The sequence below is a fragment of the Myotis lucifugus genome, unplaced genomic scaffold (assembly GCF_000147115.1).
Source record: "Myotis lucifugus unplaced genomic scaffold, Myoluc2.0 scaffold_55, whole genome shotgun sequence".
Lineage (NCBI taxonomy): Eukaryota > Metazoa > Chordata > Mammalia > Chiroptera > Vespertilionidae > Myotis > Myotis lucifugus.
Window position 1 is genome coordinate 1,599,977 of NW_005871103.1, and position 14,545 is coordinate 1,614,521.

The window sequence follows — 14,545 nt, forward strand, 5'->3', positions numbered from 1 at the left end:
GCCAGGGCAGATATTGTTTCAGCAAGAGGTGTTGAAGCCATTTAATGTCTCCGTGGGAGATGAATGGGGCTGCTCATCACATGTCCTTTGCTCTGAGGAAAAACCTGAGTCTTCAGTAAATGGCTCTTTAGGTCTGGCTGGCAGACAGGGAACAGTGCGGCGCTGCAGGCTCCCACGTCGGTCGCCTGGCCTTTGTTAGCGTGGCCAGGGCTTTCTAAGGCCCAGGTGCCTTCCTAAATGTAAGAGGCTGGAACACAGTTTTATACGGTGCCAGGGCTGGCTTCGGTCACAGTTAAGCAGTTCGGTAATAAAGTTCATTGAAATGGCTAAATAACAGACGCCGTTATGGAGAGAACAGGAAAATGACCCTCCGATTTTGCAAAAGCGCATTGCAACAGGAAGGTGATTGTTCCACCGAAGAGGTGGTGAAAACTGCTCCAGAGTGTCATGGGTTTGGCTAGAGAACAGGTGCCCTTCACTGGAGCACTGTCGACCTCCTGGGAATATACCCGTCTGTGGGTCTCAGAGCTGCGGGGTTGGGTTTCTTTGTGAGCCTTAGTTACCTCTGGGCCTGAGCCAGGGCTGTGACGGGAGTTTAGAACACAAGGTGGCACAGCAGCACCTTCTCTGCGCGGAGGAGCTGGTGAGAGCAGCCGAGCTGGCAGCTCCCCAGTAAATCAAGGAGCAGCGAGGGTCAGGAGCTGTGAGTGGTCGCAGCAGCGGTTCACTTCATAAGCTCAGCACATTCACACATTTATTCAGAAGGTGCTACTGAACTGGGGACTAGAGGCTGGTCTAGGGCTGGGGACTAGCCCTGGAATAAGAGACCACGTCCCTGAGATAGGCAATAAACAAGTAAATGATAACAATCACCAATATAGACAATAATTTTCGCGCGTCATCAGATGGATGAAAACTGAGAAACGGGGCTGTGTGAATAAAGAGTGACCAGCAGCGTCACTTCACACCTGCTGGTGCCTGGACCCCTGGATGGTTTCTCTGAAGAGACATTTGAGGAGAGCCCTGCGTGGGAGACACTACCCACTCACCCATCTGCAGGCGCAGTGTCCCGGGGAATGAAGGGCATTGGCCCGGAAGTGGAGGCTGCCAGCCCGGCTGGAGCACCTGGGCAAGGAGAGAGGAGTGGGAAATGAGATTAGAGAGGTGGGCAGGGTCAGATCACGGCGGCTTTGTGGGGCGGGAAAGAGTTTGAGGTTCACCGAAACGGTGTTCCGAAACCGCAGGGACATGTAACCGGGAGACCCTCTAATCTGATTTGTGCTGTAAAGGCTGCCTCTGGCCTCCATGTGGATAATGCACTGAGGGTGGAGAATAAGGCGGAGAGAACAGTTCCAGACTCTTGTGCTCGCTTAGGAAAGCAAAGTCAGTGGCAGTGGAGATGGACAGAGCGATGGATTCAGGGTACATTTCGGAGACCTTCACTGTGGGAGATTAAGAAGCTGGAGAAGGGCTTCTATTCCAGCTTTGGGGTCCTGTAAGGATCAGCTTTGGGGTGCTCGTTCTTGGTCCTGTGCCTCACTTGCATCGCTAAAAATAAGCAGGCAGGCTGAGAATCGGCCTAACAGGCAGTGATGCTGACGTAAAGGATCCTGAATGGTGTTTTTTCTTAACCTAGAAACATCTCAGCCTCAATTTCAGTGATGGGTTTTCCTTTGGGGCCAGTGCCCTTAACATAGGGGCTCACACAGCATCCTGCTTTACCAACCCCAAACAGGAATACTTAGGGGTGTTTCTTTCAGTGATCTGTGTTGAGCTGTTGTTTCCTATTCACCTCCCCCACCCGCCCACAACCCAGGCAGCTGAAAGTTAAACTTTCCCTTTTAGAGGAGCTGCCTTGGAGCCTCCAGGCTGCAGGTCATCCTTCCCACCCCGGGGAGACCTCAGTGAACTGCTGAGAAGAGGAATGGGTAGCAGGGCCAACCCTAAGCACTGGCACACGAAAAGCAACTCACAGTGACTTAAAATACAGATGGTGGGACAGTCAAGCTGTCCGTCTGGCAGCTGGGAGTCTTTCTCAGGAGGTGAGACCCTGCGCCTTAACAGCCTCGTTGTGAGTGATTTCTGCCCACACAGCGAGCGCTAGAGAGCTTTCCTGGAGCCGCTGCAAAGCCGGCCCGACTCCGCCCCGAAAAAGTAGATCTTGGGGCGAACATCCCCTGGAGAAGGGAGATTGGCCTCCCGTAGGTACATCTTGACAAATGAGTGGTCTTTTCAGGTTGACGGTTCTCTTCCTTCCTCTTCTGGAGAGAAGATGCCACAACGCACTCCTGTCACTTTATCTTGTCCCTCCCCCAGCTTTCAAATGATCCTGTTATCACAGAGTGTCAGAATACATTTACAAGCTAGATAAAGGCCTTACCCACTTCTGAAAGAACTTCACACAGATTGGGGACCAGCCACCCTGCTAGTCCCTAGCTTTAAAGTCTCGCTTCATTGCCCCCAAATGAGATGCCCGTCTTGTTATATTTGAGCCTGTGTAGCCTTGAACAGTCGGTGATTCGGGGCTGCTGCTCGGAGTAACGTACCAGTGACATGAGAAGAACTTGCCTGACTATGCATAGAGTTCCATGCTCGCTGTAGAAAGGAAGCTCTTCCTAAATTCACATCACCATTATGGGTTCAGTTACAGGTTGATGTCCATGTATTCTGTGAAGCTGTATGAAAAATTGGCTATGAGTACACTCGGCCTGTACAGACACCATTGTTTTCATCCCTTTTAGAGGGTTATGATCCAAAGCAGATTAAGCCCCTTTGAAGGAGATTGTACAGTTCAGTGTTTAAAAGCCCAGGTCTGGCTTTAGACCAAGTCTCCTCTTAGCTGCTCCCCTGACCAGGTGATCAGACCGTGCTATGTAACCATCCGCGCCTCAATGTTCTCGTCTGTAAAATGGGGAAGATATTAATACTTAACTCAAACAGCATTCGTGAAGTATATGTGTGTGTCAAAGCTCCCAGCTCTAGCTAGTTTTTTTGTACTCAGCCCTTGCTTTTGAAGACCTTTTTTTAAAAAAAAAAAAAGAAAGAAAGAAAGAAAGTAAAGAAATGATAGAGAAGCCAAGTTTTCAACCCCTCAAGGTTTACTTTACATGTTTTTGAGAGTCAACAACAATAGGACTGTCTGTGTTATCTCAATGACACCTTTGCACTTTAGGCCATTTATCTCTCAGGAATTGCATGATGACAGTTCATTCATCTCGAAGAGGGTTCTGAGCAGCCCAAGTGTTAATGACTTCAGGTCTCTCCTCACCTGTGCCAGTTCAAGGCGTATGACTTTGAGGTGAAAGGCTCTGTAAACCATTAGCAATCACCAGCTTGGCCAGCCATTTATTTCTCTTCGGGACATATTTATGAGGCTATCGGTGCTGTGTAATTGAAGCAGACCTCTCCGTAGCTGTAAAGCTGCACAACTATATTCTTAATCTTCCTAACAAAATGCCAACTGACACAGCATTGGGAGCTACTCATTCCAGACATGTGAAGCCCGACCATCTCTCTGAATTATGACGGCCGTAATATATCATAATGACCATTACGAGATCCCCAAGGGAAAGAATGTTTTCATCTTTTTGGAGACACTGGGTCTGATGCTTCTGCTCTTGGCAGCTGGTATCATATTTACACTGAAAAATTGTACCACAGGGTTGATGATGATATTTGGCCAGAGGAAGGAGAAAAAAAATAAAATATGTTTAAACTAGAACCATTTTTTCATTTGATTTTATGAATTCAATTTTGTGATAGTGTTTATAAGGTCCTTCAGTGAAAATGAACTCGCATTTAAACTTGGCCTTGAGCTGATGCTGGCACACTGATTTAGCTTTAATTAAAAATAATAATAATAAAACAAACTGAAAAAGCATCATCACCGTGATGCAATCGGGCATCAATCACTGTCCATGGCTGCCGTCCCGGCCATGACTCAGTGCTGGCCCTCGCTCAGGGTCCAGCTCCTCCCTCTGACCCTTCTTCACGCTGGATGAGCTTCCCTTCGCCCTGCTCCCAGGAGCAAAGTGCTCCCTTCTGTGGCACTTAACACCGACCACACTGAGTCATCACTTACGTCTCTTCTTTCTCCTTTAAAAGGATAGACTCTGAGCGTGTCCGGGCCAGGCCCATGTCCGCTCACCTTTCTCTCGTCGGTGATGCTTCACCCGGCCTATGGCAGAGCTCAGCACATCTATGCGGACAAATAGCCATGGGGTTGGTGCCTTCTCGGGATTCTGGTCTTAGCTCCCATGTGTCTCTAGCTCTGCCTCCTGCACAGCCTGTTCCCTGCCCCCCTTCATTTCCTCACACGCTGCCCCCTGAAATTACTGGCTGAGTTGTTTGTGCTCTGTGTCCCCACAGAAGGTGAGCCCTGTGAGAGCAGGCTCTTGTAGGTCTCGTTCATTGCTTTATTTCATGCCAACTCCTGGCACACGGAAGGCACTTAGCACAGTTTGCTTAAATAGGGAGTGAATTTCCCCCATTCCCCTTCTTGCCCTCGGTGGGAAAAGTTAGGACTGATTGCACCTGCCTTTTCCAGGTTTCTGGACTGTCCTTAGCATTTGATGGTAAGGTCGGGCAGCTTACATTTATTTCATGGTTTATCTATTATGTATGGAACAAACAAAACAGAAAACTAGTTGGCAGAGGATGGTGCAGATGGCTTTCTTAGAAGGGTTACCGGTCATTAATATTAATTGGTTAGAGCCACTGGTTTGTAGTCAAGTAGCCATCAATTCTGCATTTCTGGGGAAATCATAGATCTTCTCACTCTATTTTTCCTGCACCCCCTCCACATCTCTATCTCATTGAATTCTTAGTATTTTGCTCTGTCATCATACTACCCCTCCTTTCCAGTAAAAGCATTACCTAGAAGGTCATTATGTTTTCCTGCAGTAGCATTTTCGCTGATGAATATTAGTGTTCTGGTGTGTTCTTTTTTAAAAATATGTTTTTATTGATTTTTAGAGAAAAAGGAAGGGAGATGGATGGAGAGATAGAAACATCAATGAGATGAGAGAAAATCATCATCAATTGGCTGCCTCCTGCATGCCCCCTACTGGGGATCGAGCCCTCAACCCGGGCATGTGCCCTGACCAGGAATCGAACCATGACCTTCTGGTTCCTAGGTTGACTCTCAAACACTGAGCCACACCGAACTCTGGTATATATTTTTTTAATATATATTTTTATTGATTTCAGAGAGGAAGGGGGGGAGAAAGAGAGAGCGAGAGAGAGAGAGAGAGAGAGAGAGAAACATCAATGATGAAAGACAATCATTGATCTGCTGCCTCCTGCACACCCTCTACTGGGGCTCATACATTCTTTAATGCAATTTCTCCCCTCAGAAGTTTTTTAGATGTGCCCTTTAGATCTTTCCAAGAACGAGGGAGGAGAAGCAAACAATGAAACTTACCTTTCTGCTCGGTCCTTCTCACCTCCCTTCTACTTGCAGGCACAGTGCTTTACTCGTGCTGCCCCTAGGAATTGCATCTAACGCCATGGCGATGTGCTTGGACAGGGACGATTTAACCTGAGGGTCCTAGGACCCAACAGAATGGGCTTCCCAAGGCTGGTCAAGGTTTCAGAGACTGCTTGAAATTATATGCACAATTGTGTGCCTCTGAGCAGCTTTTCCTGTTGTAGAAAATAATGAAACCGGTAATGAAGCCATCCTTGATGCCATGAGTCCAAGAACCCACTTGCTGTTTTGGTGTTTAACCTTCCAGCCTTTGTTTCCAAAATACATATATATTCTGTTATATTTTTACTTTTTTTATATAAATTGTGTTACTGCCATTATAAAATTTCACCAAGAATAACATTTGCCATTTAGTTATATGAGCACATGTTCAATAGCATAGTTTATGGCCTTGACATTTAAAAGGAACGAGATTCCTCCTCCTCATGTTAATTGGTCAGATCCCATCGCTGGCAGAGAATTTGCCATTTGTTCCTCCAAAGGGACGCCTTTCGCATGGGGGCCTCCGTTCCCAGGCTTTCTCACTTCCGTGGCTCGCGCTTAGACTCACACTGTGAACGCACACTTCCCAGTAAAAGTTTCCTGGGATCCCTTTGAAGCCGCATTTGCCACCTTCTAGGCTCTCAGAGCCGCAGGTGGTGCAGCCAGGAGCCCTTTCTTCCGCCTGCTCTCAGCATCCTCCCTCTTCCCGCCCGGAGGGAGGAGATGCGCCCATTAAGACCAGGGCTGTTCCTCCTCACGCCTCCTCTGGAATATGTGGTTTACACAACACAGGCTTCCCCCTGGGAACACAAGTGCGCATCTGTCCTAAGGGAGCCACCTCCCTGTGACGTGTGGGCTGTGCCGGCTGGGACGGGGCGGCCTGCGGTCCCTCCAGCCCGACCAGAGCCACGTCCTGAGATGTCTTGGTCTTGGAGGACGCTGCCGAACGGTAACCGATTTTGAGTGTTTTCCGCTAGGTCTCCCAGCTGCTTCAATCCATCTGAATAGTTTGGGCTAAAATAAATGGTAACTTGTATCAGGAGCTTTGCTCCAGCATTCATTAGGTTTTAAGATTTAATGATATACGGACCTAAAACAAATCGTTGTTGTTGTTGCTTTAAAGCTGTTGAGTGGAATCTCTTGGCTTTTGACTTTTTAAGTGCTGATTTGTGCTCCTGTAAAAGGTGTGGCTTTTTTAAATGAGGGTTTTCAACAACTAGCTAGCAAACAGGAACACATGCCTCTTTAAATTAAATAAGTTTGTTGTTGTTGTAAAATACAGCTTGTGTCAATGGAGCTGGACCATTGGACTGTTCCTGGTCTGTTCCCTGGAGTAACTGTTCCCTGGTCCATTCCCTGAACTGCTCCCTGGGCTGACTGCCTCCTCAGAGGAGACAGACCCTCACCATCACCCCTTTAGGCTTCAGACTGGTTGGTTTCATGCAGTTAATGGAAGGGCCATTTATTAATGTGTTATTGTCTCAGCAAGATGTGAGTATGGTGTTCCTGATAAAGAATTCTAGATTAAGGCTACATTCTGCCTCACTAGGCCCCGGAACCCTGCCCTTCCTTGTCCCACAGAAGTGTCCCTGCTGCCAGTGTGGTGGGGAAGCCGTGGACCCTGTGCCTGTGCCTGTGTGTGAGTGTGGTCAGCACTGACCTGCTCCCCCTCCACCCCCACCCCCACCCCCGCCAGCTGCAGCCGGCTGTCCTCGCTCCCCGTTGTGTTTTGGAAACATCCATGGTGTCGCCCTCAGAGGTAGCGCGTGTCCTCTGACCTCGCTGACTGCTGTACAGTCGGCTGGCCCATGCTTCTCTGGAGCGTCCGCTGCTCCCAGGTTTCCTTCGTCCCGGCCAAGAGCGCCCTGTGCAGCCCCTGACCGTGCGGGTTTCTCTGTGAGGGAGATGGAAGTGCCCTCTGTTTATGTGCAGGTTTAGAGGCAGGACATGTAGGGTAGCCGTCGACAGGAGCGATGGCAGAGTGAGGGTTGAGGCCATGTGCCCGGGCTCCTCTGACCCAGCTGGAGATGTTTTATACATTTTTTGTAGAGTCATGGGGACCCTGGGTAAGGCCGAGTCTAGTTAACTGTGGTGAAACCTACTCAGTCCAGTTAACTGAGAAGGTTAGCCTGAATTAGGGGGAAATTTGAACTTTAACAGTAATGGTAGGTAATTGTGAAGTATACACAGTGACCCACACTAATATAACTTGATAAAATTCATTAAGGGAATCATAATAATGAACAAATAAAAGCACCTAATGATTATTTTTAAGAATAATGACATATCTAAATCGCCCAACGTTATTCTTATTCATAGGTAAGATATTTCCCCTACAATATTTTTTCTACTTTAACATGCTAGGCAAGTGATTTTGCCTCATTAAAGTAAGATAAGCAGAACCACTTCCTTCCTGAATAGTGTCAAGTAGCAAAGGCAGAGGAAAGGGGAGGACATTTGAGGGCCACCCCTTACCACCCCCAGGCTTTTAAACCTTTGGTCCAGTTAATGACCGTGGCAATCTTGTGAAGTGAGTCTTAGCTCCATTTCATAGATTGTAGATTGAGAAACTGAGGCCTCCAGGGCTCCAAAGCGGCTCCCTGAAAGTTTCCTCTCTGACTCAGAACAGTAGCACTCTTCATAATGTAGTTTCCTTAGATGTGGTCCTCAGACCCCTGCATCAGAATCTTCTGGAATATTTGTTCATATGCAGATTCCTGGGCCCCTGCCAGGCAGGGCCCGGGGATCTGGCATTTTAACAAGTGGCCCAGTGCTCCTTAGCACCCTGGAGTCTAAGAGCCACTCTCCCCGACCGCGGACCCCATTTTGGTGATGTGATGAGCCCTGCCACAGAGCGCCTCGGGCCTGAGGACAGGGTCCTCTCAGCCCTGACTGCAGGGGACGTCCCGGCGCTCCCAGGGGGGCCTCTCCTGCTCACCCCTTCATGGCCCTGTGTCACCTGCACCGAGCCTAGTACGGCTCCTGGTTTGACAAGTCACTTCCAAGGGAGTAGAAATCCTCACAGTACGTGGGGATCATTTTCTCTAAAATGTGGACATTTCCAAGGCAGAATCATCAGATCCAAGTGTGCCTTTGGTGTCTAATACAGATGGAATTTGCATTTTACATTCGACCCCTTGCTAAAACCAGAAAAAAAAAATTTTAAAAAGAGAGAGGGCAGCTTGCAGAAATGATTACCTTGGAAACACTGTTAGATGCTTGCTTCACTCTTGCTTCCCAGCCCTCCTTTGCTTCGCTCCCCTGGGGCACATTCCCATGCGCCCCCCATCCCCTCTGACTCGCCTAGAGGTGAGGAGATGAAGGTGCCCTCCTCCCAGCTGTCTCACCCCCACGGAGAACAGGGCAGGGAAGAGCCAGCAGGCCCCCTGACCGGCTTCGTTCCTCTGCCTTCCTCTTTCTCCATGATTCTCTCTCCCTCAGCTCTGTGAACCTTCTCTCATTCCCCAGCGACATGCCTCCCTAAGGGACTAGTCCTCACTGAATCCCTTTCTGCAGGCTGAATAGGAGTTTGCTGGAATGACTGACACACGGAGGGGTGTGTCCACGATCCGTAGGGGGTCCCAGACCAACTTGCATTTGTGTTCTGTGCTGGCACAGAGCATCCGTCTTTGTTTTGGTGTCTGCTCATCAAATAAAGAAGGCATTCCTCTCCTGGCAGACAGAGACAAAACAGAAAGAAAGAAAGGAAAGACGACCTCCCCCCCACCAAAAAAAAAAAGAAGAAAAGAATTAAATTTTAACCATATACTCCACTGAAATTCAATATATACCCTATCCTCTGTCCTGATTGGTCCGCTTCAATTGACAAGTGGATCGGGTAGGAAGGAAATATCCTGGACTTAATTGTAAGTTAAGTCTGTCTTAATCCAGAAGAGCATTTGAGATTCTGTCCAAGTGTTCAATTTCCCCGGCCGCGGAGGTCTGTGAATTTCTTTTCCCAGCCTCCAGGCTGCTGCAGTACAAGTCAGCATAGCTAATGCAGATAGATCTCCTGCCCCGGCTGCCTCCTCCCTCCGCTTTGATTCGATATGAACAGCCTGGTACCTCCGAAGCTGGGGAGAAATCTGACATAACTCTGCAGATGGCTAGGTGGCCGTGAAGCGCCTGGGGATTGTTCTTTAAGGAAAAGGTAACGTTTCTGTGCTAATGATTTCTTCCCCCCTCCCCTCCTTGTTGCATTTTTTTCCAGGGCTGCCAGTTCCCAAGAAGAGCCCCAAGTCGGTAAGGACTTGCCAGTTACTTGGTGATTATTTGGGGGGGCGGGGGCCGGGGGTGGGTGGTGGGAGGGGACGCTGTCTGGCTTGACTTCACTAAATGTGCTTTGGAGTGGATGGGGGACCGGAGCCCGGCTCCGCATCTGAAGTTCTGGGGATCTGTTTGGTATAGAAGGTATGTGGGTTTGTCTTTAACTGCCTAATGATTTGTGGGCTGGCTGCGGGAGCCAGGATAACGGGAGCAGGACTGGAATTTTCTCTATATGAATGCAGCCCGGCTCTCTCTCAAATGGATGACTTTTTCTTAGATGTTTTAACTTGAGACAAATGCTATTGTTTCTTTTGGGAGGAGAATTAAAAAAGCAGGCTCCACCTGCTTCCCCGGTAGCCTGCTCTCAACTGGTGTTCCCAGCTGTTCACGTGGGCAGACTCTCCCCCGGGCTTTCCTGGGCACTGAATGATGAGTGATTTACAGAATTAAAAAGCCTGTGGGCTTAAGGAGAACCACTCTGCCCTGTATGCACGCCCATGCTCACATGGAAGGATGTTCCGCCCCAGCACTGAGCACAGACATTTCCTCGCTGTGGAAGCGTCCTTTGTTGTTTTGCTGGCTTTAGCAGCATTATGCTGCAGGTATGGGATTCTTTAAAAAAAAAAATCAATGTGTTGCTGTCCTTTCTAGTCTGGTTCCCCTGAAGATGCATTACCTGGTTGACGCGGTAGCTGATAGCCTGGAGGCTATAGTGTTTTGATTGGTGGTGTGGGCTTCTGCCCCTGGGGCACTGACAGCAAATTAGAATGCTGCGTACAAAGTCCGAATCTGCACGGCATGCCTGTGAAAAATTGATCCGAGAGGCTCCCCAATTCATTGCCGTTGGGATGAAGAGGAGCCATTTCCATGTGGCTTAGGACATGTGGGGGAGGGGCATTTTACAGCTTCCTGTCACCTGGGAAAGGAGAACCTTAAAACTTTGCAGCTCCTGGCGCTGCAGCTGGATTCCTCCCACCTGCCCCCAAGCCTGGCAGCAGGAGGCAGAAGTTCATTAAGGAGCTGAGAGAGGGGCTCCCTGCGTTTCGAAGCCCCACTCCCAAGTTCTCCACCGAGGGATGATTGATAATTGATGTGATTGCAATAATTGATGTGATTGCAATGGCTTTGTGCCATGATGATGGGCACCTGTGACTTCAGGGCTGCTTCCCTTGTCAGTTTGTGTTAATGTCCAGGCACAAAAGTGCTGGTAGGCACCAAGATGCCAGAGCCTGTCTCTGTGTGTGTGTGTGTGTGTGTGTGTGTGTGTGTGTGTGTATACACATACCCGTGCATATGTGTCTCCTCATCCCTGGGTCATAGTCAGAAACCTGTGCAGCCTGCAGAAAAACAGAAGCAAATCTGGAAGATGTGTCACCTGAGCGTGAGTTAGCAGAGCCATCCTTTTCTCCCCCACCTGAGCCACGCCACACGATGGACCTTTTACACACCCACATGGAACAGAGTCTTAACAAGGAGCTTCCTGGGGGAGACGCATCGGTTTTGCACAGGCAGCAAGACCTCGGTGCGGCGTTCCTTTTTGTGCAAACTTCACCGTGCCAGAGGCTCACTTGCGTCTCTTCTTCCCCAAGTGTTTTGGAATTCCCTGCTGCACTCTGGGCATCAAACAGCTCTAGAGCCTGCATTCACCGAGTCAGTGGAAAGACTTCCCTGTGACAGTTTATTTTTGCAGAAGCTGTGTCATTAGCAAGCAGCAAGCCAATTACTCAGGCTGCATTCCCAGGAAAAAAGCTCTTAACTGCTTTGCCCACAGTCTGCCGCCTCTTAATTACACAAGCCAGGAGACCGTGTGTGGCTGGTTAGAGAGGAACGAGCCCCAGCTTGGGGCTTGTCCTCCGATTCCTGTGCCCTGACAGGGATGTGGTTCTCACAGCGTGCTGGCGCACCGGCAGCTGCTCTTCAGGATCAGGGGCCATCAGCCGAGGTCTGCTGCCGCCAGTGGCGCGGCGCGAACACCTGTGATCAGTGGGTGCTCTGTATGGGCAGGTGGAAAGCTGGTTCCCTTTCCCGGTTTGAATTTCAGTGCTGTCCTGCCAGAGACAGGTGATGATGGGGTTTTCCTGGTGAGGTCGGAGGGAACCCCTGGGGTGCTGCGTGTCACGGTTCAGAAAGCCGTTCCCCTGTGCAGGCAGGGCCGGTGAGGCAGCTGTGGAGTGAAAGGCAGGGCTGTGATACACTTGGTTTTCCCATCAGCTCTGTGATGGCTTGTCTTAACCCAGTTGTCCTTTTTCTTAAAAGCTCCGGGCATTGTTGACTTGCTCATGTGACTGACAGCTTCTTTTTGCCCTCAGACCTTTTTTAAAAAATAATGTTTTCAGTAATTGAGTAGTTGGGTTTTTATTAGAACAGAGGGACTTACCTTTCTGGTCCTGATTCCCATTCTGGATGGTCTCAATAGCTCACTCTTAATAAGCAACGCCACCACTCATTTAAAGGCTAACTCCATGGTTCATCTGCTCACTGGAGACCATGGCAGTATCTTAACGGAATTCCATTGATTTAATCCTGGATTTAATCAGAGATTTCTCTGCCAAATGGCAGAAACGAAAGTAAGACCTGTTTGCCGTCAGGTGTCAGACCTCTCTGGAAACGGGTTCTGGCCCAGCGCGATCATCCTGGCTGGAAACGCATTCAACTGAGACTGTTGGTCTAGATCACACACAAGGGTTTTGTGTGGGAGAATTTAAAACTCTAAATATCATGCCAAATCCTGAATGTTAAGTTAATATCCAATTATGTTTTCTCACTTGTTCATTTCTCGCTGTGCTTCTGTTTCTCCCTTCCTTCATGGATCCATCTGTCCACTTATCATCTACCCACTTACCCATCGATACCTCTGCCTTTTCTTCGTTAGTCCGTCCACCCCTTTGTTTGGGTGGAGCACCTCAGTGCGGGGGGGGGGGGGGGGGCGCCGGGTGGCACTGGGAACGTGATAAGGAAGATGTCGCAGCGCCTGTCTTTTGGAGCTTACAAACACACACTTTATTGATTGCTACTTTCAAAAGACAGATGCATTGTCACAAATCACCAGAAATGTGTAATGTGCCTGTTCCAACAGTAAGTGTTAGGCGGGTGTCTTCTATGTCAGACCAGTGCCGGGTACCCCAGGACTGCACCAGAAGACGTTCCTGCCTCGTGCAACCAGGAGAGACCCCAGCAGGCAGCTCTGCACCCTCCTGGAGGGCTTAACTGAGGAACATATACTCTCAAAAGCTAACCACGCCAAACCAAGTACACGCTTACTGAAAACCATTCAGCTCTAAGTTATAATAATCTGTGAAGTAGCCATACAAAGCCCTGAAAACAGAGCCACGGTTGAGTTAGGTGCCGCGACTGAGCTGTGTTAGACTCCCGAGCTCCCTAGCAGCCTGGGCGACGTAGGAAACCACATTCCATGTTTCCTGTGTCAGGTCAAAGCAAGCAGCAGGGAGGCACAGTGTTCCCAGTTACTGAAAACTCCTCACGCACGGTTTCCATAAGGGGACACTGCGTCATGGACAACGGAGTCTCCTCTCCAAACGCCCAGGATGGAAGGCAGCAACACTGACGGTTTCTGTTCCATTGTCTGCCGTTCCTTCCCCTGGACAGGACGCTGAGGGTACGGCTGACCACTAGTCATTAGAGATGTGAGGGGGGATCTCAGAGAAGCTGCACAGTGAGGGACCCGGGCCGGACCATCCAGTTTTATGTGTCCTGCCTCTTCCTGAAACTCCCGGGGGGGTCACAGGACCCCGATACGGCTTGTCCTTCCACCAGGGCAGTGCTACAAGTCGTCAGAGCCCCTGCCGCTGCAAGGAGAGGGGTAGCTGGGAGAAGGATGGGGTGACTCAGATAAGCTCCTCGCCTCTCACTTCCACAGCAACTCACACCCTCACCCCTTGGAGCCCTAGAAAACAGACTCTGCCGTTGTATTGGATTGCTTCGACACGTGCACTGCGAACTAAAACTCGTCTTCATATCCAGTTGTTAACTCCCTTTTCTTCTCCATTAACTCCTCTTGCCTGCCTTTTTGGAAGAAATCGTTTGCCTTAGACCCATAAATGACCAAAGAAAGAGACAAAAGGGAGGAGCATCGTCCACTGTGCCGTGTGCGAGTCGGTTCCCGCACCGCCGGTGCCGACTGCCCATGTCCAGCAGCACCTGGGGTTCTCTGTCCATGGAGGTCGCTGCAGCGGCCTCCAGTCTTGGCAGATACGTGAACTGTAAATAATTCTGCTTTAAAAAGGATCGATTTGTCATTTTTAAGCCACAGGAATTCTTTTCATCATTAAAGCTCCTAAGTGCTGTCTGTATTCATTTGCTCTTCCAAGCAAATATTTCCAGCTCACTTTTTAAGTACCTTCATTTTGAAATGATTCTGTGAAAGACTGATGCGCTGGGTTTGTCCCCATCTCCGTCCGTAAAAACCATTGCATCTTCCCGATCTCCCTGGCCTGTGGGTGTAAGGAAATCATTCATTCTAGGGAGGTGGGTACAGTTTTATTTTTAAAAGCCTTATGGCACCGGCTAGTGTGAGGCCCAGGTCTTCTATGGAGTTTTCAAAAGTAAGCCCGTTTTTTTTCTTCCTAGTCGGTTCTGATTTGATTTTCAGAAAAAAAAAATCTTGATTCAAAAATATCAGCCCAGTGACAACAGCTGGCATTGGAAATATTCGTCTCAGTACTCCAACCCTTTCCAACCAGTCGCTCGAGGTGGGACCTGGTGGGGGGTGGGGGGGGATGCCCACGTTTATGAGGCTCTTCCTCCTCCTGCTCTGTCCCCGGTGCAGTCTGTGAGCAGTGCCTGTTGACT

The 14,545-nt window shown here is 49.3% G+C and overlaps 1 protein-coding gene across 7 annotated transcripts in view; it reads left to right on the top strand.

The window, feature by feature from the left end:
* MAGI1 (membrane associated guanylate kinase, WW and PDZ domain containing 1) overlaps nt 1-14,545 on the top strand; it is a 535,490-nt gene that overhangs the window by 491,345 nt on the left and 29,600 nt on the right. For all 7 annotated transcript variants that reach the window (XM_006089030.3, XM_023754043.1, XM_023754044.1 and 4 more), the window contains one exon: nt 9,681-9,712. In XM_006089030.3, coding sequence (XP_006089092.1) covers nt 9,681-9,712 — 32 coding nt within the window. The remainder of the gene's footprint in view (nt 1-9,680; nt 9,713-14,545) is intronic.